The 25,261-nt window shown below is 46.1% G+C and overlaps 1 protein-coding gene across 2 annotated transcripts in view; it reads right to left on the bottom strand.

The window, feature by feature from the left end:
* The window catches only part of Cdh13 (cadherin 13), a 1,053,312-nt gene that overhangs the window by 462,755 nt on the left and 565,296 nt on the right, over positions 1-25,261 (bottom strand). For both annotated transcript variants that reach the window (XM_031341534.1, XM_031341535.1), the window contains one exon: positions 17,009-17,161. In XM_031341534.1, coding sequence (XP_031197394.1) covers positions 17,009-17,161 — 153 coding nt within the window. The remainder of the gene's footprint in view (positions 1-17,008; positions 17,162-25,261) is intronic.

Here is a 25,261-nt window from a genome sequence, read left to right as displayed (position 1 = left end):
TATAGCCAAACACTGCCTGGAAGGGTGTTAAATGAAAGTTCCAAACAATAAATATAAATAATAAACAGTAAGTTTTAAGTTGCCCGCACTATCCAGATCCTTTTCTCTTAGGACAGGGGTCATGCCTCCGTCCAATGTTTCCAAATTGTATATGCTATCCACCAATTATCCACTCAATGGTCTTGGTTATCAGATCTGCTAGCATACACAGTCAGGCTTGGGGTTCAAATAATCCTTATTTTACTTGCTAGTAGCTCCAGAGTCCTAAAGTGGTAAATGAGGAGGGCTGGGGAGATGGTACCAGTATGGTAGATAACTGAGAGAGAGGAAGACATGATCTCACACAACATATCACAGTATAATTGTTCTGTTTTATTATCAGTTACTGTAGTTAATTACTATGCCAAACTTAAAAGTGAAATCTACTTGATATGTACACACAGGAAAGCAGTATAGCGTTCTGAAGGCTTAGCGTTGTTGGTGGCCTCTGCCACCACTGTGGGGGTCTTGAAATGTGAACTTTGTGGGTGCATGGGAAGGAGGCTGGGGCAGGCCTTTCCATAGTTTGTCACTTTGAAGCTCACTGGAGCCCAGACTGCTAATTGCATCCCAACCCTGGACACAGGTAAGGTCTTAGCCATGGGGAGGACCTGCTCCAAAAACACCAAGCTATGCCAGACTGGTGTGAGGCACTATTTGGGGATGACGGTGCTTAGCAGCTAACCCTGGAGATGAAGTACCAAGATTTAAGTCTTGGCTATAACAGGTACTATCAGTTATTCTCCGTGTGAAGTGAGATAGTTAACCTCCCGAAATGCCACATTAGCCACAGTAGCCAAATGGGGGTAACAATAGCCCCCACTTCATTGGGTTCTGTCAAGAAAGGGAAGACCAGTCTTGGTAGCATTTGACTCAGAGTGTTTCTTTGCAACCATTAGTGGTACAGCATGATGCCTCCCTTGGAGGCAGAAGAGAGGAGGAGCAGGTAGTGGGTAGGGAATGGGTAAAATGAGAATGTCTTAGCCTTTTGAGACAGACAGCAGCAGGGTTAGCCTTCTCTTTCCTGCCAGGCCTCAGACTCTTCCTCAGCATCAGTTTGCAGGAAGATGGTCCTATAAAGCCATGGATTTCTGGAGATGCTTGCAAGCATTATCTCTGGACTCCAGACATAAGAGCTACTACCACTTCTGAGTGACCTTCGCTTCTGCTGATCTAACTTCCTGAGGTGACCAGGAATTTCACCAACCTTGGCTAGTTTCTCCTGCCTAAGAAACTCTTACACTAGCAAGAGTGTGGATAAATGAGCCGGGAAGGTGGAAATCCCTTTCTGGATGAACAAGCTTCGCTGGAGGAGGTAGATCCGTTGCCACATCGGTGGCTGGAAATCCCAGAACCACAGAGGAAGCCTGCCAGTTCCACAGCTAGAGACCATAAGCCAGCTTGAGGCCCTCAGCTCAGGTCAAACCTTCCTAGTGACTGGGTATGGAAGCAGGGCCTTCCAGGTGAGACTCATGGTGACAAGTAGCTCTTCTGGGGGACTGAATTGCCAGTGTCTTTGGGTGTATAATCTCTGCTTGGAAAGGGACTTTTTTCCTCTCCCTCACATAGCCATGACAGAGTACCCAGACAGTGGCTCACTGACTTCATCTCCTCCTCTCATTCATCTTTTTTATTTCAACCTCAGTTGCTAAGTCACCGCTCCCCCCCCCCACTCCCTGAGTGATAACTTGCACCCGAGAGGCTGCTGGTCTCGAGTTATTGAAGCCTTCGTTTATTTCTCCTAAGAGTATGGGCAGGGCTGCCTAACAGCAGGCATGACAAGAGGGCCGCGTGGAGAGTGGGAGGTGAGACATGAGCCCCAGCCTGGGTCTTGCCTTTTTTAGCTTTTCTTGAACATGTCAAGGGGCTGCAAATGAGGGCACTGGGCACTGGCCATCCCTTAAGTTTAGAATCCAAGATTCACTCTAAACCCAAACTCTGCCATCAGCACAGGTCAGAACAGATGTCAGGGCCATTCTGGACTACAACGGAATGGAAGACTGCTTGCTATGACCACACCAGAACCAGCACTCTATGAGCAAGCCGTGTCACCCTGCTGGTTTCCTGTTCACAGCAACATATTATCAGAACTGTTTCTGCCTGATGCTAGAGTTCCTAGCCAAGGTGGCCAGGTGTGGTAGGGACCTACATCCTCTAGCTGGGCTTGATTAGTCTGGAGGTGAACCCTGACTCATGGAACAAGATGGCCAGTACTATGCAAGGATGTTTAAGGCTTTCACACCTATGTGTATACACACACACACACACACATACACACATGCATACACACATGTACATACACACCTACACCCCCGCATGCACACACATAAACATACACACACAAATCCCTGTGTGTGCACACATACATATTCATGTGTGCACACACACATGCACACACCGGCATGCACACATGTACACGCAAACAGATGCACACAGAGACTATTTGAGATAAGCTGCTATTTACAGGACCAGAGCCCTCACGGGTGTGAGATAACAAACACAGAGGGTCTCCTCAACCAGTTCGACCCGGAGTCACCCTCGAGTCAACTGAAGATGGAGAGAGAAACCCCCACATATGACCACAGGTAGTTCCAGGTCTCACATCAAGAAAAGCCACTCCAAGAGTTGGGTAGTCCGCATGTTTACAGGCAAAGTCTGGCATACTCATTAGCCTACACCCCTGTAAGGTAGAGATGGTTGTAGTAACTGGGACCCAAGGAGAGGAAACTGACCCTCAGTGAGCAAATGGATGGTGATCCAGGAGCCCTTGGGGCTGTGTCCCACTCCTCTGCCCTCCTGGGAGGCTGAGCAGTCACTTCATCTGCCTGAACCTCTTACCAGTGTCAATGGAGAAAACATTGTTAATTTATCAATATCAAAAGATGCATGTAACCTTGACGTTGACTGAGCTAGCTGCACAGTACTGGTCAGACTCCATGTAGTACATCTCCACAGCCACAGATTACCCCCCCACCTTTGAGACAGTGTCTCTCTATATAACCCTGGCTGTCCTGAAACTCACTATGTAGACCAGGTTAGCCATAAACTCACAAAGATCTTCTTGCGTCTGCCTCTTGAGTGCTGGGATTCAAGTGTGTGCCACCACAGTCAGCTATTTTTTTTCTATTTTTTTTTTTTTTAAAGATGTGGAATCTTTTTGCTTAAACACGTTTCTTAGCTAGGGGCCTTTGAAATATCTTTTGTGATTTATTTACTCTTTTTATGCGAGCGAATGCACACTATATGCACACAGGTGCTCCTAGAAGCCTGGCCTCTGTTGGAGACCCTTGAACTGGAGGTACGGGTGGTTGTGAGCTGCCAGGTGTGTGCTGAGACCTGAACCCAGATCTTCCGTAAGAGCAGTAAGTGCGTGTGACCACTGAGATCATTACTACGTTAGTTCTCAGTGTGAGTTTTAAAGAAAAGATTGCAGTTTTTAACACGCTCTGACTATTTCAAAGGAAGCTGAGAACTCTCATATGTACAGAGGAGCAAGGGTGAGTATGTGCCCCTGTGTGTGCACTGCGGATGTCTCTCGGCATCTCTCAGCTCTCAGATTTAGATAAAGGGCTTGGAAAAGCTGTTCTATATTAACACTCCAGTCCTTCATGTAATCAGGAAAGTGAGTGTCCATACACTTCAGAGACTGGAGCGCATGTCTACAGAGCTCAAAAATAAGCCCATTTTGAAATCACGAGTTAAATATCTGAAATGCATTTAAATGCAAATTATTTCTGAACTTATCACAAAAGCTATATAAAGTATCAGGAGATTGAGCTGCCACTGAATGGTAACAACCCAGGACCCATCACACAAATATCCATTTGGAGATAGCTTCCTCTTTGCATTGCACAGTGGGCCAGGTTGAAGATCTCAAAGGCAGTGAGCTATTAAAAAATAAAAAAAGTATCTTGGAGCAAGGCACATTCAAACATATATCCTCAGTATGTGCATTAATGCTTAAAACATAATCTGCCTAAGTGTACCGTATAGCTGCAAATTGTGTTTCTGAATAATATCTACATAATTTTCAATAAACTCATAGTAAATTATCTATATCTCAGGTACCAAAGACAAATGGCCTTTGCTAGAATTAGTTTTCCCCCAGGAGTGAGGAAATAGAATCTATCTTCTGTAATGGGGAAAATTAAAAAAAAAAAAAAAAACAAAAAAAAAAAACCACCTTGCAGAATAGAAGACGGGCCTTGGCAAGTGCTGGGTGCAACATACTACCATGGGCATCTCTCAGAATTTAGGGGAGCCTGGCATTAGAGCAACAGGCAGTCAGAGGAAACACGGCATGATTAGATGGCGTAGATATACAAGATGATTGCCTGAGAGTTCACAGTCCACTGAAAGAGGGGATCAGAGATGGGGCCTAACACAGAGAATGGTTCTGTGAGCTGATGAGAGGGCAGATGCAGATTCTAGAGGGTCTGTGCTCTCAAAGACATGTTTTTAAATTCATCCTTCCCACCTAGTTCACATCTAGAGAACTGGGTGAAGGTCAGAGCCAGGAAGATGAGGGTCTACAGAAAGAGCCCGGCAATTAGTCAGTGAGGATGGTGTTTACAGAACACAACTCTGCACAGACTCAGTCCATATCCAGAGCAGGAAATCTGCCCTCTCCCCTTCCCTGACTTCCCTAGAGCCTTGATTGGTCCAGCATACTCCCAAATGATGCAATCAATACTGCATATTGTCCCAAATACTTTTCCCTTTAATTTGCTACCCTTTATGCACATGCATGGGGGGTGGGAAGGGGCTTCCTAGACATAAGAGCTTACTGTGAAACAGGAAGCTGAGTGGGATACAGGTCAGGGAGGAAACTGACAAGATAAGATACATTTTCTATGCTGACTCAGAGGCTCGATCGCCCCAGGGAAAGATATCTTCCCAAGTCTACTTCATTGCATATTCTCGACATAGAGTTCCTTTTATTCGGGACCCCAAATAGCCCTACCAATGGCCCAGCCTCAGGTGACTGGAAACAAAACAAACAAACACATATAAACAAACAAACAAAAACACTGACCGGGAGTGACTGAGACCTCAGTGGAGGGCATGGTTAGGTTCTGCACTAACCTCAGTGGAGGCCATGGTTAGGTTCTGCACTAACAGGAGAAAAGAGAAGGCCAGCATGTGCAGTGCAGTGTGGACCACTCACCAGCTCACTGCCAACCTCTCCAGCCAGCTACCCAGACTGCCCTCTCAGGTGTACTGCGCTATACCTGTTCTAACTCTAGGAATTAGCCATCATCAGAAGATCGGCTTCCACAGAGCAGCAGACCCCCTCAGCATCTTACAGTCTGGTTTCATTAGCGTTTTTTTTTTTGTTTGTTTGCTAAGCATGCTCAGAAAAGGCCTCACTCAGCCCTGTTTGCTTTCGCTAGATCCCAGCTTCAGAGTTCCAAGTATGCACCTTGGAATGGGGGCTCTTGAGACCTGGCTCCATTTGCAAGAGGAGGAACGCGAACCTAGGAGTCACCCACTCCTGGTGCTAAGTCCTTGCTGGAGTTTTTCTAAGTCAGTGTTGAGAGAGGTGCACTTGGCAGAAAGGAGCTGGAAACAGTCAACATCTGCATCTTCAGAAGAAACCAAAAGAACATGGAATTGGCCTTTGGTGCCTTCCGCCTCACAGTGAGGAAGGATAAGCCTTCCTTATCGAGAAGATCTTCAAAGACATTCCAATCAATCAAAGGAATCAACAGTGAAGAGCTCCGCCCAACTCCTGCACACTAAAGTGAAAGTCTAGAGTTCTAAAAGAGAATATATATTTGGCCTTGAGATTTGGCCACAGTAGCTGCAGGGGACCAGGCAACACATAAAACACTCACTGCCCCTCCCCTCTGGGTCTAGCAATAAAAGACAGCCTTCTGGGGCTGAGCTCTGGGGAAGCAAAGACACTTCTTTACTTTGGCAGGCAGTGGGTTTTCAACAAATGAATGCATTTTCGAATTAATTTCTATTTCATAGCAATTTGAACGTTATTGTTGACTTGCTCAAATAAATTGTATCATATGGAAACACAAATTGGATGCCACTTCCTTCCTGAAAACCCCAGGAGACGGAGGTGTCTCTTAGAATAAAAATCTAAGCTCCTATCTTACCTTGCAGGGCCTGTCTGATGAACTCCTCCCAGTTCCATGGCTATTCAGTGAGTCATATCCTTGGGGGGAGCTGGGGCTAACTCCATCCCATCCTACATTCTCTGGTAGAAAAAGACTCTTGCCTGATACATGTCATTCTGGCTTGGGAGTCCCAGAGATTCAACTGGATGTTACACCAAGCAAAATGGCCCCTGAGGGGACCTAAACTGATCACTGCAGTCTTGTGCCTGCAGTTCTCAGCATCTGCCCTCATCACAAGAGACATCCGGTTGAATTAAATCCCTCAGAGCACACACACCACTTTCTTCACTACCCATGTCCTGAACTTTCCTTGTCCTGAAACCTTCCCCACCATCCATGCCTGCATCTCTGAGGTGACAGGACTCTCTCAGCATCTTCTTACCCTGGCTCCTGACTTACTGCTTCTTTTTTGTTTTAAATTTGCCATGCTGGGAAAGTTTTGTCCCTAATCCTTCTCAATTTCTTTGAGTATATGGTTAGCCCTCCTAGCCTCCCGGAATCAGTTCTTGTCCCCGATCCTTGTCACAGGACAGTACAATGCATCACAAAGCCAGACTAAACTTTACAATAGCAAGCAAAGGGTTCTGCTGGGGTAGATCTCATCACAGGGCTCATGTTCACTCAAGCCTCAGATAGATCTCAGGGAAGAAACCTGGGCTGTTCTCAGTCTTGGGGCCCAGACCTGCAGGGCAGTGCTTTATAGCATGCAGTCTTGAGCACAGGGCAAAACTGAGTAGTCATTCCTAGCTGTGAGCCACCAGCCTGGAGTCAGGAGAGACATGAAACAGTCTTGTAGTGATCCCTGCGTCTAATCTCTGACATGCCTCCCCTCTGCAGAGGGCACTCGGTACCTATCGTACCCCTAGTTATTTCCCTGGAGACTCAAGTTTGGTTTGGCCAGGGCCTCTCATCAACAGTAGCTTCCACACTGCAGGCTAGCTAACTCCCACACTACCACCTCTCTGGGTCATGGGAAGTGCATCACACTGGGGATCCCCCAAGGTCTAGTCCTTCTCATGCCACAGCGGTGCAAATGTCCCTTTGGAGGGGGTCTTCTTTCTAGCTGAGCTAACCTTTGACCCTGACCCCTACAGGAGTGCTGAAGGCTAGATTCTTACTTGGTCTTTTTATATTGGTCTGATTGGCCTCAAATTCAGTCTAGGAGAATTTCTCATGAAAGTAATGCCAGTCATTTTCTTCCCTCTAGGTCCTCAAATGCCCTTCCAGAGCAAGAAGAGTTCAAGGCCACTCCCTGTGTTTGGTCTCTTCTGCTCCTCTCTGCCCAGAGCACAGCTCAGGTCCCTGATCGGCTCAGTATTACATAATCAAAAAGGAGACACCTCATGCATATTGATGAAGGCGATAGTTGTCAACTGGGTGGTGGGAGCTGGGATATAGGCTGTGTCTGCATCTATGTGAAGGATCTAGATCCAGTGGAGTGGCCCCAATACTTATTTTTCTAGGGATGATTAAGTTTCCGTGGCATGTTTTGAGAGGCGGAGTCAGAGAAGTTGGAAGTGACTTCATTTTGCTTATTTGTGGATCGAGTGATTGGGCAGTATGGCTCTAAGGCTCTTCCAGTTCTGATGTATCACAGGATGCCAGATTTTTTGAAGATGTTTTGAAGCAGCAGCTGTGGGGCGGGAGAAAGGGTCCCAAGGATAAGGAATGTGTTGCTCGAGCTTGGAGACCTGAGATCGAATCCCCAGACCCATGTGTGGGTATCTGTAATCTTAGTACTCTGAAAGTGAGATGCGGGGTGGAGACAGGAGAATCTTGGGAGGTTTTGGGCCAATTGGCATGGTGTGCACAATGATTGACACCCTAAGGTGTCCTCTGACCTCTACAGACTTGCTGGGTTACATACCATCCTCCCCTCCAATACACATATTCATAAAACCAAACAACACCCACGGCAACCTCAGTCACATTGCAGTTAGGCAAGGAAGGGGAGAAAGACAATCAAGCCATCCTGGGTGGAACTGGATCTCTGAACATGCATGGAGTCTGGAGTACTTGCCAGGATGCTCCCATGCAAGGATCTCCATCCATCCAAGGAAGGAGGATAGAAGAGAAGCGGCAGGATGCAGAATCCAGGAGGGCAGAGCCTCTTGCAGGACACTGCACTAATGAAATTCAGAAGAAATCTTGTCTCCACAGCCCGGAGTGAAGAGGCAGCTTTGCTTAGTGAACCAAATACATAATCAGCCAGGAGGCCCTGGGCAGTCTAATCCAGGTGTGTGGCTGCTGCCGCGGTGACGCTGTTTAACCTCTCCATGCCTCAGTTTCACCAGCTGCATCCAGCAGATAAGGCCAGGCTGCAAAATGAAGGCTCAGACAGGTGGGGAGCGGGAGTGGAAAGAGCCCCATGGAGATGCTCCTAGGAGTTGGGGCAGGGAGAAGCCTTGGGCACATCATGAATTACTTCTCCTTAAGCAGCCAGAAGATAACCGCTCATTTGTTTATCGCACTGTCTCTCTGCCGTCAATTTTTTTTTAAGTGTTTGTGTCTGAGGAGGCTTAGAAAGCAGTTTTCCTCGGCTATCTATCGAGAGAGTCAGCGGTGGAAAGAGGGAAAATGAGATGATTTTTCTCTTAATACATTAGAAACTCCTGAGCTACCTCATTTGGCAGTCTCGTCTCACCTTTGTAACAGGTGTCGTTGTCCTTGTTCCTAATTGTGAGTAAACCAAGATGTAGGGGTGTAACATTAACTCAGTGCCCCTTAAACATGGCTTTACAGTAGCACACCCCGGGAGTTTTATGAGCATACTGGAGCTTCGTCACACTCCAAGACATTCTGACTTAATTGCTTTCAATTGTGGCTTCAGGATACAGGGTGATGGTGGGGAGTTCAAAAGCTCCCCAGGGTGACTCTAATGCCAGCAAAGTCTGAGAACTACAAATGCCACCTTGAAGGTCACAGACCTTTAAGGTAGAAATACTGGCCTTGCTGAATTCAGGCTGGCTTCCTCCTACCCAAAGTTATCTCCAGTATGGCTTCGGTCTTAGGAAAATGCCTTCATCTCTGGGCCTGAAGCCTGCTTTCCCTGAAACAGCAAGTACTCAGGCCTGTGGGATTCCACAGTCATCTGATGTCTAGACAGGGATGGAGCAAAGAAACCTGGGACACAGCTGCCCGGCTCTCGGCTCTAGGGAGCCTTTAAAGCAACAAAGCATTGCTTCTCTCGGTTGGGTGGAGGGCTTTCTAATGGCAAAGGGAAGCATGTACTCCTACAGCAAGCATAGCTAGTACACAGTGGAACCCAGGAAGGGCTGCATTGGAACGGGCACAGAGGTCATTCACTGGGGTGAAGTGATGAAGTGAATGAGCTGTAGGGATTCGAGTACTTAGGAGCTAGTGTGTGTGTGTGTGTGTGTGTGTGTGTGTGTATGCATGTGTGTATATGTGTGTGTGTGTGTGTGTGTGTGTGTGTGTGAGAGAGAGAGAGAGAGAGAGAGAGACAGAGAGAGAGAGAGAGAGAGAAAGAGAGTGAGGTTGTGTGTAGAGAGAGGTTGCCTGTGGGGTATGTGTATATGTATGTGTGTGTGTGTGTGTGAGAGAGAGAGAGAGAGAGAGAGACAGAGAGAGAGAGAGAGAGAGACAGAGAGACAGAGAGAGAGAGAGAGACAGAGAGACAGAGAGACAGAGAGACAGAGACAGAGACAGAGACAGAGACAGAGAAAGAGAGAGAGAGAAAGAGAGAGAGGTTATGTGTATATGTGCCTGTGGTGTGTGTCTCTGTCTGTATGGGGGTGTGTCTGTGTGTGTGGGTGCACGTTAACATATGTGTGCAGGTAATACCAGTGGCCCTAGGGTTGATCTCAGTTGCACCTCAGGATGCACACACTTTGTGTTTTTAGACGGGTTCTCTGGCTGGGATCTAGAAGTCATCAATTATGCTGCCATGGCTACTCAGGGAGCCCCAAGGATCTACCTGCTTCTGTCACTCCAGGGCTGGGGTGATAATCATGAACCGCCATGATACCTGCTCTGGTTATACCAGCCTGGTTACTTGGGCCTGGTGGCAATTCTCCTGGGTACTTGTATCCTTTGACACACCCATTCTCCCTGTAAAGAACTCAAAGGAGACTTTGCTGGTGACTCTAAAGTAGCCAAAGAGGTGACCAGACTAGAGGAAAAGGAAGACTTATATTGCTGTCCCCACAGTGGAAGGCTGGGGAGCTTTCCAAGTTCTAATACCATCAAGGATAGTTCAATCCTAATAAAGTGTTAGGTGTACCACCCGGGCATGGCATGAACATCATTATAAACAAGATATGATACACCCTAAGTAATTCTCTAGCCTGGATGTCTTTGTACCTCCCAAAGGTCTTATGGTCTTAAACTGTAAGATATGTCTATTTCCAGATGAAACAGCCTTTTTCATATTCAGTCACCTTGTGTTGAATTGTCTTGGAGCTATGCATTGGATAGAAGTAAGGCAGAGGCCATGACTGGAGGAAGACATACAAGCGAGGAAACTTGAGTGCTGGGAATACCCCTATTTATGGCCAAGTTCTGTTTTTTTTTTTTAAGAAGATCTGAAAACATTTTTCTATTTGATTTTGAACTTGAAAGTAGTAGTTCTAGTATGTCAGAATTAGAATCTCTTTAAATCAAGTGATCATCACAAATGGGAGTACTTTTTTTTTTCTCTCTTTTATTTTAACTAGATGGCTTAAGAGAGTTAATTGATTCATAGGACACATATTTATTAAGTATTTCTTTTTTTTTCTGCTTTTTTTGGGTTGATTGGATATTTTCTTTATTTACATTTCTAATGTTTTTCTGTTTCTAGGTCTCCCCTTTAGAAGCCCCCTATCCCATCGCCCTCCCCCTCATCCTCTATGAGGGTGCTCCCCACCTACCTACCCACTCCTGTCTTCCTGCCCTGGCATTCCCTTACATCAAACATCAAATACCCTCAGGTCCACTGATGTCCAACAAGGTATGGCCATGTTCTTAACCATAGAAAATCTGACCAAGAACTTGATTCAAAGGAGAGTAAGTTGCTTGGGAGGAAATGTAAACGTGTTTGATGCCGAGGTCCCTCCTATTTCCTGAGGCTGTGGTGGTCTGAATGAGAATGGCCCCCATAGGCTCATAGATTTGAATAGTTGGTTTCCAGTTGGTGAAATTGGTGGAAGGATTAGGAGGTATGGCTTTAATTGAAGGGGGTGAGGTGTTTGACTAGGAGTGAGTGGGCTTTGAAGTTTCAAAGACTTCTGCCAACCCCAGTATACACTCTTAGCTCCTGCTTGTGGATGTGAGCTCTCAGCTGGCCCCGTCATCACCCCTTTGCTCTTTGCTCATGGACTCCCACCCTCTGAAGCCATAGGCCCAGCTGAAAGCTGTCTTTGATAAGTTGCCTTAGTCATTGTATCGGGTGTGTAAGAGCAATAGGAAAGTAACAGAGATCAAGAACCCAGGAGCCACAGGTGCCTGCTCTATACACACAGTGCGATACATTGTCAGACTGGCTAGCTTTGGAATCACCTAGGCGTCTCACCTTAGGTTCCTGTGCAAGTGTCTTTCCAAAGACTTTAACATGAAAGGAAAGACCCTTCTTGATGTGAGAGTCACCATCCCATGGGCTGGAATCCAGAACTGAATCAAACGGGCTGAGCACCAGCATCCGTCTCTCTCTGCTCCTTGGCTGTGGGTGGGATGTGACCAGGTATCTCCTGTTCACATGGCCATGCTTTCCCCAGCATGATAGAACATAATCTCCTCAAACTGCAAGTCAAAATAACCCTGTCTCTAAGTTGTCAGGGACTTTTGCCACAACAGCAAGCAAAGCAGTGCATATAAGCATCAAGTTCATGTCTGTGACATTAAATGAGATAATCATAAATATTTATGGTTGGGCCCTGGCATACCGTAAATGTTCATGTAATGTTGGTACCGACATCAGTATAACACTACATCTTGGAAACCCCTTTGGTCTTCAGCCAATACATTTATTATCAGTAAATATCATAAACATTCTTTATAGGTTCGTGTATGTCAAGGACTATAATGGCTTGAATATAAAATGATTCCCTCAAACTGTAAGCCAGAACAAACCTTTCTACCCTTAAGTTGCTTCTTGTCATGTGTTTTGTTGCAGCAGCAAAGAAAGCAACTAATACAAGATCCTAGTAGGCAGTCAGAAACATAGTAGGTATACAGTAAAGTCAGTTCCCATTTTTTTCACCAAACACTCCCCTCTCCTCTCACCCAGTTATCTGTCCAACTCCTACTATGTAGACCAGGTCAGGGTGACATGTGCCTTTTACATGGATCTGCCATGCTTCCCGTCTTGCTTCATACTCCCCCCCATAGAGACCATTCCAAGCCTTCCACCAGGACCCTCACTTGCCTAAGTGACTTTGTCTCCCTCTCCATTCCTCTCTTCCCATATTGACAAATTAGCAGCCAGCAGATTCCATTCACAGTGAGAGAGAATCATTACCACCCGCTAATATTTTTATAGAATTTCATAAACTTGGTCATTCATGAATCATTTACAGTACTTTATTCCAATGAGGAGTTCACAAATCACTCAAACACTGGCAAAATGCATAATAATGAGTGATATTTCAGGAGGCTTTGCATTAATATGTCAGCTCCCAAGACTGCAAGAGCTAAATTATCTTGCCAGGTGCCACTTCAGGTCAGAACCACAGGAAGCCCTTCTGGGCACTGGGGCAGAAGACTGTGGTAGGGTGCCAGCCAGTCACAGAACAGGATGGAACTTCAGTCATTGATCCCACAGTCGGTTAGACCCTTTCTCAGCCCAATTCAGTTAGGTCCTAGGAAAGAGACTAAGGAATCCAGATCTGATGTTGAAGTCTAGTTGGGGATAAATGCAGGAAGAGGGGACTTAGAAGCTAGGCTTTGGAACTGTTGGGAAACTGGTTTGGATCCTGAATCTAATACACACCGACTTTGAGTCCTTGAAGAAGTTGGTAACACTTCTTTCCTTCTCTCTCCTTCCCTCCCTTCCTCCCTCACTTCTCTCCCTCCCTCCTCTCTCTTTCCCTCATCTCTCTCTCTCCTCTCTTTCCCGCCCTCCCTCCTTCCTTTCTCCCTCCCCTTGCTATTTTAGTCTTTCCCACTCCTTTTCCCTCACTCCTTACTTTCTTTTTCTCTCTTCCTTCCTTTCTTCCTTCCTCCCTCCATCCTTCTTGCCTCCCTTCTTCCAAATAAGCAGGGTCAGTACGTGCTAGGCAGGCACCTCTACCACGAACAGTATCTCTAACCTTCTTTCTAAGTTGTTATTTGAGACAGGATCTCATTGGATTGTCCAGACTGGTTTTGAATTCGCTCTGCAACTCTAACTGGTCTTCAACCAGTGACCTTCTGTCTCAGCCTCCTGAGTGCCTAGGAGGACAGGGGGCCTGCTATGCTCCTTGTTTTTGGCAGCTTTTGGTTCTTTTGTCTCTTGTGTGAGACAGATAAAAGTATGTACAGGGAGAGGTTCCTGGCTATCTGCAGTGCAGTGTTTAAAAAACGGTAGCTTTTAATACTGGTATTCATTTAGGGTCAGGGACGACTGTATCTCAAGCAATGTCTTATTCACCAACCCCCTTGACTTCCATCACAGTGCGTTCTGTTTGGATTTGGGGGAACTGTTGGCTCCCAGACCCGTGCTTTTGCACATGAACAGTGTTATTTAACTCCAAAACAAACAACAGCTATATTAGAGCAATTATGATGTCAATACACACACCCACACACTCTCTGCTTTTGAAGCTTGGGAGAATAGAAGCGAAAGTCTGAGGGACGTGGGGACTTAGGATGTGTGCTTTGAAGAAGCCGCTCAGTTCCCAGTCACGCTGACTGTCACAACCCGAGTGGATCTGGCCTCAGTCTTCAAGACAGGAAGTTACTTCCCAAGAGACTTTGCAACAGACAGGATATACACCATCCTTGTGTGTAAGGATAGCTTGACGAGAGTCACCTGATTCCTCCTCAGGGAGAGAAGGAAACGGAAGGGAGACTGAAGGGAAGAGCTGAGGCTTAGGAGACAGGGCATGCGACCCTAAGCTGCAAAGGCTTTGAGGAGCAAAGTCCCCTAAGAGTCAAAGGTGGCAGCTTTGCCATCCATCCATCCTCGTCCTCCTGGGACCAAACCCCATGATGCTGAGTGGCATGGGACCTGCAGATGGGTGGAGACCCTACATCACGTGGCTACGATACAACCCAGAGGTTCTGGGAGAAGCCTTCAGTTGAAGTTTCTGAAACAATTAAACCACAGGTTGTGGGTGGTTTAATTCTGCCTGATGAGCCCCAAAAGGTGCTGTGACTGTCCCCAACCTCCATGGACCTTTCTTACTGCACCTAGAGATAAAGACCACTGTCACCTAGGGTAGAAGCTCACACTGAGGTGGGTCAAGTATGTGGCACCCAGAGTCATTACCTGGGTATTACAGGCTCTCAGCAGGATGATATTCTATAAACTAAGCCTGGATCCCACAAACATCAACACGGCCTTGGATACAATACTTCCTATTCACTAATGTTTATAGGCGGCAGCTTGAAAGACACCTCACCAACTCTTGTTCCTTGGGTCTCATAACCTGAGCTTCTAGGGTACAGACAATGCCCTGGTAGACCTCATTCTCTCTCTTCATTTAATGTCTCCTGTTTATCCCCCAAATCCCTCTGATACTTCATGCAAGTGTCCTTGCGCCAACCATGGCTCTTGTTTACATTAGACATTGTTGTGTTTGTCAGATGTATGTCACCAGGTCAAACGTGTTAGAAAACTGTAGAACTTAAAACGTTCAGGAAAATGATGCCGCTCGAGAATGGCCCTGATTTAGGAGTGTCTGCTATACTCTGGGCATTGTGCCAAGTGTTCGCGGAAAGAAACCCATTTTGCCTCGTATGGAGAGGTGCCTACTATTCTCTGTGCCTTGTGGAAGAAATAACAGCAAGATTAGAGAGGGCTGTCCTAGCTCACGCGGCTCAGGGAGAAGCATGGCTACTGAGGTCTATGTGACAGGATTGTGGTTTCTTGGGTTGTCTTTTTGATCCCTGAACTCTTAGCCACGGAGCTCAGAAATGATCAAATGCACTATACCCTGCCTCAGTTCCTTGGTTTTGCAACCTCACATATATCCCATGACAGGTGTGGGGAGAAAAGGTGGGGCCTCTCACACACAGACACAGGCCAAGTCCTCCCTGCTTATTGTCACAGCCAATGACTCCTGTGGGCCTAGCATCAAATTTTTCCAACAGTCAGAATTCCCCTTGGTGCAAACAGCTCATCTTTGGTTCACACTGACGGGTGCTTTCTCCTGTTCATAAAAGGTTCAGAAAGCCCTTAACAAAAGAACTTGGAGGCATCCATCTTCCTGGAACCAAGACCCATGATGCTTGGGGACATGGAACCTGCTAGACAAGGATCCCACAACACAACATGTGGCCAGCAGCAGCACCAGGGCCTGACATTTCTTTACTGAAATTCACATAGAAAAATCTGTAGGGGCAAGAGGAGCCAAGTGCAAAGCCCACATCCTCAAACAGAACCACTAACCCTGATTTTTCTCCTTCCTCTCCCTTTTTACATGATTTTCATTCATGGAACCATTTGCATATAACACCAACAGAAGAGCACAAACTAGGGAGAAGTCCTCCAAGATCAAAATCCTAGCTGGCAACATACGAGCTGTCTATATTCACAAGTCAGACGCTATTTCCTCATTAGAAAATAAGGCAGTAATATAATTTCTGAGAATTGGATTACATGAAAACAAATTACATGCTTAAAACAAGTTCCAGCACAGAGTACATTCACAGAGGGTTTGTGTACCTGCCACGAACAACCATAGCGATAGCATGAATCCCACAGTTCCCAAGGAGACGCCCATTCTAAACATCAATGACGTTTTCTGTATTTACTTTTTCCATTCACATCTGTGTATTTAGTTTTATGCATTTCCTTGATTTTTCTTTTACCGTGGCTCTAAAGGCACACCTGTCCTAATGCGTGCAAACACTTCATAACAAGGACACCATATGTGTTTGTCTTCTGTCTCGTCTTGAATATTCCCATGTAACTACTCTGTTTCCATACAATACTCAGATATTTTAAAGATTTGTTTTCTTTTTCTTTGTGTGTGTGCTTGTGTGTGTGCGTGTGCGTGGGCATGCATGTGTGCGTGTGCGGGTGTGTGTGTGTGTGTGTGTGTGTGTGTGTGTGCTGTGGAGGTCAGGAGAGGGCATTGACTCCCCCAGAGCTGGAGTTATGGATGGTCATGAGCTGTTCAACATGGGTTCTGGCAACTTAAGTCAGTCCTTAGAAGAGCAGCGAGTGCTCTTGACCACTGAGCTTCTACTCCAGTCCTCTGCATTGTAACTTAAACGCTGCAGGAAGCTGCCTTCTTTAACACCCTGATGTAAGCACCCCTCTGCAGTACACCATGTAGCAATGCTCCACCCTAAGGACCATGGCCTACACTGTACAAAACTGCACTAAGTCCTCCAGATTTCATCAGGATAAATGTCTAAAAGCAGGATTATCTTGTCTGAGGGGTTTGTACTTATCATGGTTAGTCAGAGCACAGGCCTTTGAAAGCCAGGCTTGGCCTCAGGGTTTTGACCTCTGAGGTGCCGCTGGTATCTCTCTCATTGGTCTATATAACCCAAAGAGTGACACAGGCCCCGTGGCTCTGCTGATGAGCTAGGAGCCCCTCACTGTTACTCTCCACTTTTGTTCTCCCAGAAACACCTAGAGCCACACTTTCTCGGGTTTGATGAGGCACAGAAATAATTGACTCAGTGGGAAGAAATTGCTCTGAAATCCATATCTCTATGCACAGGGTGAGCAGGCACCCAGGACTCACTTGATAAGTAGCGATTGTTTCTCTGTCCAGGGTCCGTGTCACGGAGACGCTGCCTGTGTTCTCATTGATTCTGAAAGTTCCTTTAGGGTCTTGATCCACTCCCTTCCCAGTGAGCCGGAACTTGGACCCTTCGGGTCTGTCACTATCGACTACCTGTTCAGAGAAACAGAGTAACATTTAAGACGGTCTGAAAGGCATGGAGAAAGCCCTTCATAGACACCCTGAAACCCCTTGGGGATCAATCCACTAGTGTCAGGTGCCAGCGCAAAGTTGCCTGATCAACCAAGATTAGCCAAAAGCAACCTTGCCCAAAATAGCATCATCATCATCATCATCATCATCATCATCATCATCATCATCATCATCATCATCATCATCATCATCATCATCATCATCACTTAGCCTGCTTCATGCAAATTGTTGCAAGTTACAGCTGGGGAAGCTTAGCAATACTGGAGAGACTTGGGTAATGGAGCAAGGCAGGCAGCTGATGAGGAAACTTGCATTGTTTTTAATGGAGCAAGGAGATTTGGTTTTCTCTGCAAGCAAGGGCAAGTGTAGAAGCCGTTTATCCACCACACGGAGATGCAGGCACTGAGCAAAGTTTACACCTTTGTGGCTAGTTACCATATGCTTCATGGCTCCCCTGGGTGCCAGGCTTTGTTGAGGGACTCTCCTGAACCTTTTTATAGTTTTAAATGGTACTGGGAATGAGACTTTTTTTTAAAAAAATTATCCTGAGTTTGCTTGTTTGTTTATTTCATGGGTAGAACCACAGTGGTCCAGTATTAAGCAAGGTGGCTGTGGTCCCTGCTCTTAAATAGATGAAAATGAGATTCTAAACCATGTTGTCCATCTCTCCAAACACCGCTGTGCCATGCTGCTCTTTGTGACTGGAGACCCTGGTCTGATGACTGAAGACTAAGTTCACAAATTAAAGGTAGAGGGAGATTCTTGTGAGCATACGGCATAGTAAAGTCAGAAGCAGCAGGCAGGCGGGGAAACACCCAGAAAACTCCAGAAACGGGGTTGTGAGCACACTCTGAGCAGAGGAGAGTTGAGGGGAAGGTAAGGGTTAAAATATGGAGGCCAAAATTTGGCATGTGGAACTGTGCAGTTAAAGAGGGGACTGATGTTTGCACAAGCTAGTTCTGAGTCATACTCAGGTATCGTAGTCAACCATATCTCATGTTGCTGTGTTATCAGAGTTGCCATTGTTCATCTGGTTATAACAAAAGCATCTTAAAGGCCATGAACACAGTAGATACTGGGGAGGCGCAGATAAAAGAAGGCGGATGTGCAGCCAGCTGTGACTACTTCATACGAGAGCAGGTGTCTATTTTTTAAGTCAGCACCCTCCAGGGGCAGTGCAAATACCAAGCTTGCAATTCTTCACTCAGGCACCAGGTGGCAGTAGTGTCTAATGTAGGATGAGCAGCGTGGTGGGTTACTTGGCAGGACCGGCTGAGGCACATGGAAACAATTCCACAAGGCAGGTAGGTTTTCTTGCATTTTCGTTTTTATCATTTAAAAATGTTCTCTAATGAAATATACTTAAGGCTTTAATTAAACACCAATTATCTCTGTTTGAATTTTTAAGATTAATGGAAAATAGGATCAATAACAAGATGTATAATACTGTTTGATAAAAAGACATTTTAATTGCGATTTCACTGGAGTTAACTCATCTCAGGTCCTTTCCTGAGCCCGCATCCCCTGCTTAGAGACTTTGGAAGGTCCAAGGCCCACAACTTCTTGGCCTTCTGGTTGAGGTTAGTGTCCACCATCTTGTCCAGCTAAGCAAATACATGCCTGTCTTCATGCAAACTTGTTACAACCCTATCTTCAAACACAGGTCTTGGCCTTTGCTCCCAGTTTCATCAGGTGCAAAGTGGGGACAATCATCATTTAGTTCTGGGGGAGGGAGTGGGGAAGGAGGTTGAGGATTTAAAGAGATAGTATATCTGGGCATGGTGGCTGGGCCTATAATCACAGCCACACAGGAGGCTGAGGCAGAAGGATCTCCAGTTCAAACTTTGAATGTTCCAGAGTGACTTTAGAGACAGCCTGAGCACCTTAGTAAGTCCCTATCACAAAATATAACTTTAAAAGGAGGGTTAAGGGCTTGGGTGAGCAGGCCTGCAGTTGTCTGGGCAAAGTTGGAAAGCTGGCCCTGGTGGCACAGATCCAGGAGAGCTGGCAAGCTGAGTGACTCAGCTTCTACCCTGTCACGGATCTAGGGCTCCGAGCTGGCCCACCCCAACAACCATCCCATCTATGAACTGCTGGAGCATGTGAAGGGGCCAGTCCTGAAGACCCAAACCTGTAGGAGCTCCATAACACAGGGCAACAACGGGATATCCTAGAGGAGTCACGGCGCGGATCCAGGATTGATCGTGTAGCAGAGGCCAGAGGCCTCGAACCAGGCCAATGACTCACTGCAATGAACATTTGCAAGTACAAGCTGTTTGGGTAAAAGGATATACTGTGTGACATACCATGACCCCCACAAATACATGTTTAAGAAATTTAAATAAAATATTTGATATGTAAAATGTATGGATTATATCTATATATATTTACTATTAAATATATTAAATGAAAATAAAATAATAAAAAACAAATCTCTATAAATATAAGTATATTAAATTTTAATATATTTTTAGTTTTCTTTTATGGGGAGGTTGCAAGGGCAGAAGGTGGATATGAATGGATGAGGAACGGTGCATGGTGGGATATTCACAAAGAGTCAATAAAAAAATTAATAAAAAAGAAGGCTAGGGGGTCTACAGAGTCTTTACCTAACATGCTTGAGGCCTTAGGTTCAGTCCTCAGTACAAAACTCCAAAACTAAACTGTAAACAAAGCACACAGACAGGGTGCTAATAAATCAGGACTAACCACTGTAATTCCAATAGCAATAATTGCAATAAAATCACCCTGTTGCTCATGGATGAGACGGATCCCTCCAGGCATAAAAGGCATCTTAGCCAGATAATAAAATTAAATCCATTTCTACAGGAATAGACTGGCGTTAAAAAAAAAAGTAAATTCACAGACTTCTCCGGTCCTGGGAGTGATAGTCCTAGCAAGGTAGGGACAGCTGGGACCCTTGAATGATCCCCATTTATATCACTTTCCCTCCAATGTGCATTCAGATGCCCTCTTTCTGCCCCTTGGCATACTTGTGACACGTTCTGTTAACCCGGAAGACAGTCTGAGCCAATGAACACCATGTCCCGAGACATCTGCGGAGTAACCCCTTATGAGGTGGGGCCCTGTTTCCACGGGCCTGCCATATACTGGCTGGGGTGAGGACCCAGCTGGAAGAGCCTTCTGTTGCTCTCTGTTCTTTTCCCCACCCTCCTTTGTTCAGAGAGGGTGGGGACCCAGAACATTCTGCAAGAAGCAAAGCTCAATGTGCCTCCCGGGGGCAGACATCTCCACAGCAAGCTGAACTCTAGTCTTGGAAACTCTCCCTGGGAGATGTTTCCTTGTACCAACAAGGTCAGGGCCAATACCTCCTCCTCTCTCAGAGAGCTTGAACTACTTGGCCTTATGGAGGCAGAGTTTCCAGAGAGAGGGCCTTTTTAATGAGTGACTGCTCGTGGATCAAAAGGACTTATTCTCCAAGGGGCAGAGCAAGCTTCCAGTGCTGGGTGCCAGTTTAACATTGCTCAGGGTTCTCTCTCTCTCTCTCTCTTTCTCTCTCTGTCCCTCTCCTCTCTTCTTTCTTTTCTCTTCCCTTCCTTTCCTCTCCTCTTCAGAACCCAGCTTTTTAATGTACACCTGGAGCCTGCCTCTAGTCCTCAGAGCTGTGTGTGTTGAAGGAACACCCACAGCCTAGTATAGTATTCCCAGAACACTGAGCCACAAAGGACACCTGCCCATGTGGAGGGGCTCGTTCTATCAACAAGAGCATTTCTTGAGCTATGGTTCTTGGTGAACATCTGCATGTCCTGGACTAGGGGACATATGAGTCTCCATGCCTCCTGCCTTGAACCCCAGGCTCTGCTTGCTTGCCTTGCTCCCTCATGGCCCTGAGTCCAAGCACCACTCTGTCTTTCTGTGGACAGACTGCTGTCCCTGGCTCACACACTTCCCACTACTGCCTTTTGGAAGCTTCTTCTGAAAGAGCCAGGTCTGTTTGCCACCTTCCTTCTTAAACATAATGATAGTGGAGACTCTTCCAGCTTGCTTCCCAGGAGCTCAGTGAAGCGGAGTGGGCGTATCTCCAAAGCACAGCCCACCAGTTCCACCTGTGCCACAGGCAGTGGGGCTTAGAGGGGCTTGGAGAGAAAGCTCAGGAACCGGGGATACTCTTCAGGGGAAACTGGGCGACTCTGCTGAGTTTCATCAGTTGACATTGCAGTCTACAAAACGCAGACTTGAGATCCGTAAGATTGAAGTACAGAATGAAATTTGCAAGAGAGAGGGAGAGGGAGAGGGACAAGAACAGGGAGAGGGACATGGAGAGAGAAAAGGAAGAAAGAAAGAAAGAAAGAAAGAAAGAAAGAAAGAAAGAAAGAAAGGAAGGAAGAAAGGAAGGAAGAAAAAAGAAAGAAGGAAAATAAAAGAAAGAAAGAAAACAAAAGGAAGAAAGAAAGAAAGAAGGAAGGAAGGAAGGAAGAAAGAAAGAAAGAAAGGAAGGAAGGAAGAAAGGAAGAAAGGAAGGAAGGAAGAAAGAAAGAAAAAAGAATTCTTTGTTTCAAAGTGAGTTTAGGATTTATAGCGTTGGGCTCCTCCCTGGTCTTTGCCAATACATGGATGAGGAAGTTCAGGTCCCTCACTGAAATTGTGAAGCAATTTCCTAGGGGTCCGAAATCTTAGAACTGAGTATTAGGGATTGCCCTGGTGCTGTTTGTATTTTGATGCTAATTCTGCTTCCTAGAGAGGAGTGGATTACTTAAGTACTCTGGTGATTTCACTTCAACCTTCTCCCCATTTTAACTGGTCAAATAAAGGCTAGAGCCTGTGATTGGGCAGTGGAAGGGAAAAGAGGGGCTGGAAGTTTTAGAGAGGGAGAAGGGGAGAAGAGAGGCAGGAGGAGGGAAGACAAGGAGATGGGGAGACAGGAAGATGGAGGAAGAGGAGGTGGAAGGAAGATGAAGCAAAACCATGTGGCCTGGAGAAACCACAAGTAACAAGAGATCTCATAGCTGGGGAGACAGGGTTGTGTAGTGAGTGGTCTATCTGCCCGATCTAGGCATGCAGCTTATAAATATAATTGAGTTATATGTTTTTTACACGGACATACTGGGGTTAGAGAATTACTACAACAGCTGAGAGCTTATGAGCCTTAGGTTCTGAACAAACTTTGCCTGGGGAAGTTGAAACTTAGAAGATGCACAGGACCCTTTCAGAAGGACAGAGAAAGAAAACAAGCTGCTCCAGGAGGAAGCTGACCAGCTGGGGTTGCCCGGGTCGGGGAATTGCCCCGAGGAGAATCTCCAATGTGCCCAGCTACCTGTAGTCCCGCAGACACCTCCAGGGATCTACCTTTTGAGACTCACCACTCACCTACATGGGGGTGGGGGGTGGGGGTCCACTTTTGGAGTTGCTGCTGCCTTAAAAAGTCTGTGCTCCTTACTAACATGCCTCCTAGTCACCCTAGTAAACTTCCTGGCTCACCAAGGCTGGCTTTCAGGGTCATTACTTTGGTTTGTTTGCTCATGTCTCTCCAGGTACGGTGTCACACAGCACCCAGCCACTGCCTTCGAATGCTTGAGGGATGCTTGAGGTTTTAGGGCCACTCAGCCTCATTGAGTAAGTGAGATACTTGGCTTGCTGTCTGTGGCTCTAAACTGTGAGTGTTTGCAGCTCAAGAATTTCCAGATCTCCCTTACAGTGGTACAGGGTTCCTTTAGTTCACCCAGATGTGGCCTCATGTGGCTCCCCATCCCTCTGACTCAGTCCTCTGGCCAGAATCAACCCTGCAGGCCAGCCTCAGCAGCTGTTAACACCCATAACTCCACAGAGCAGGTTTGCAATTAGCTGGGCTTTGCCATTACCCTTTGTAATTCAACACTTCTCTGCACAGCAGGATTTTTTTTCTTTTTTCCTTCTGGAGTTAGAATGAGAAAAAGAGTTAATGATGAAAAAGAATGAGGACCCCAGGTGCCAACTTGCTTTAAGGGCCTATAAACTGCATTCAGAGTCCTGCTGTGTCCCTGAGGAAAGAGACTTCTGGCCAGCTGTACAGGTGGCAGAAGGGGGCTAGAACCAAGGTCCTGACATCAGAAACCAAAGGCCCCTCTGTTTTTCCCTGCAAAGGCCCTTTCTTATCACCAGTTTCTGCTGCAAACGAGCAGTGATATAGGTGTGTATTTAAGACACTGGCTTTTGGTGTGTGCACATATGAAACGTGTGTGTGTTATGCCTGTGTGTATGTTTATGCATGTGGTTGTGTGTGTGTGAGTGTATGTGTGCGAATGTGTATGCCTGTGTGTGTTTATGCATGTGGCTGTGTGTGTGTGAATGTGAGTGTGTGCACACGCATGTGTTATGCCTATGTGGTTATATTCGTGTGGTTGTGTGCAAGTATATGTATGTGAATGTATGTATGCAAGCAATTATGCCTGTGTGTTCATGCATGGGGTTGTGTGAGAATGAGTGTATGTGTGTGTGTTATGCCTGTGTGTATGTGTTCATGCATGAGATTGTATGTGTATGTGAGTGAGTGAGTGTATGTGTGTGTGTGTGTGCATGTGTGTTATGCACACATACCTGTGTGTATGTTCATGCATGTGGTTGCATGTGAGTGAATGTGTGTGTGTGTGTATGTGTGTGTTTTTTTCTATTTTGTCCTTTGAGACAAGATCTTACTTAATAGCTCCAGCTGGCCTCTACTGTGCATCAATCCTCCTGCCTCTGCCTCTGAGGGCTTAAATTACAGGTGTCATTTAAGTGCTTATGTTACTGTGTGTATATATGGATACATATATAAGAGTTTGAAGAGGGATAATTTCAGGCTTACAGAAAGGCTGTGGAAAGAGTACAATGTTCCCATGTACCTGCCTGCAGTGCTGGCTGCAATGAGGGGTGAGTGAGTGCTAATACTCCATGTGTGTATGTGAGTGTGTGTGAGTATGTGTGTGTATGTGTGTGTATTCAGACTGTACTGTGATGTGATTATCGCCTCTCCTCATATCTCAAATGCAGCACAGGGCACTCCCCTCTCACATTATTGCTTTCGGTGTTTTACAAAACATACTCATTACATGTATGTATGTATGCATGTATGTATGTATGCATGCACGCATGCATGTATTTATTTATTTATTTGTTAAGTGTGTGTGTGTCCATCTGTATGTGCCACAATACATATGTGAAGGTCAAAGGATAACATTCAGGAGTTGGTCATTTCCCTCCATCTTGGGTCCTGGCGATTAAACTCAAGTTAGGCATGTATGACACGCACCTTTGCCCACTGAGCCATCTTTCTGGCGTTTTGAATGTGATTTTAAATAGCAAATTCTGGTGCCTTCTCACATTTATTTTTAAAAATTGTACTGGCAACGGTTGCCTTGAATTTACATATAAAAAATGTTCAGAATGTACCAGAACTATGTAGTCAAAGCTCTCGGTGTCTGCTCCACCACGGGAGCTCCTAGCCTGACCAGCTGCTGATTTCCATCACCAGATTCATGACAATACTCCTGGAGATGTCTCTTTTCTTTCTCTGCCTAGAAAAGTGGGCAGTCGATAGTAGGTGTTCAATAAACACCTGAGCTATCTATGTTTTAGTGGCTCCAAGTCTCTCATCTTCTTTCCCATTGTGGCACAACAGTGATCAAGAGTGGCTAGGCTCCTGCTCAGGCCAGCATTGTCATGGCTACCCACTGCTGCTTTCAGGGTAGAAGCCCAGGGACCCTCCCAGATGTGTCTCCTCCACCTGCTTCTCCAGTTATGATCCACTCTCTCTCCTTCAACCTCCTGCCATGTCTTCTGGGGACCTGATCCATCCTCATCTTCTCACCTCAGTGCCAGGGTGACCTCCCACCCATGACTGCTTCCTCTGCTCTGCTCCCTGGATGTTTCTCTGAGCCTCAGCTTTCCTCCCCTCTCCCTGAGACAGAGAGGGCTGTCTCTTGTGGATGTGGCAGATAGCCCCTGGCTGCTCATGGCTGGATTCTTTTCACAGTTTCTGGGCTTAGGATACGGGAGACAGTAGATGAAGGCTTTAAGTGAAGAACTGCAACTTTCTTTTCGTGTTTTTATGAGGTTGCAAAATGCTCCATAAACTCACAAATT

This window comes from Mastomys coucha, unplaced genomic scaffold (assembly GCF_008632895.1).
Source record: "Mastomys coucha isolate ucsf_1 unplaced genomic scaffold, UCSF_Mcou_1 pScaffold22, whole genome shotgun sequence".
Classification (NCBI taxonomy): domain Eukaryota; kingdom Metazoa; phylum Chordata; class Mammalia; order Rodentia; family Muridae; genus Mastomys; species Mastomys coucha.
This window is presented reverse-complemented; position numbering and strand designations above follow the sequence as displayed.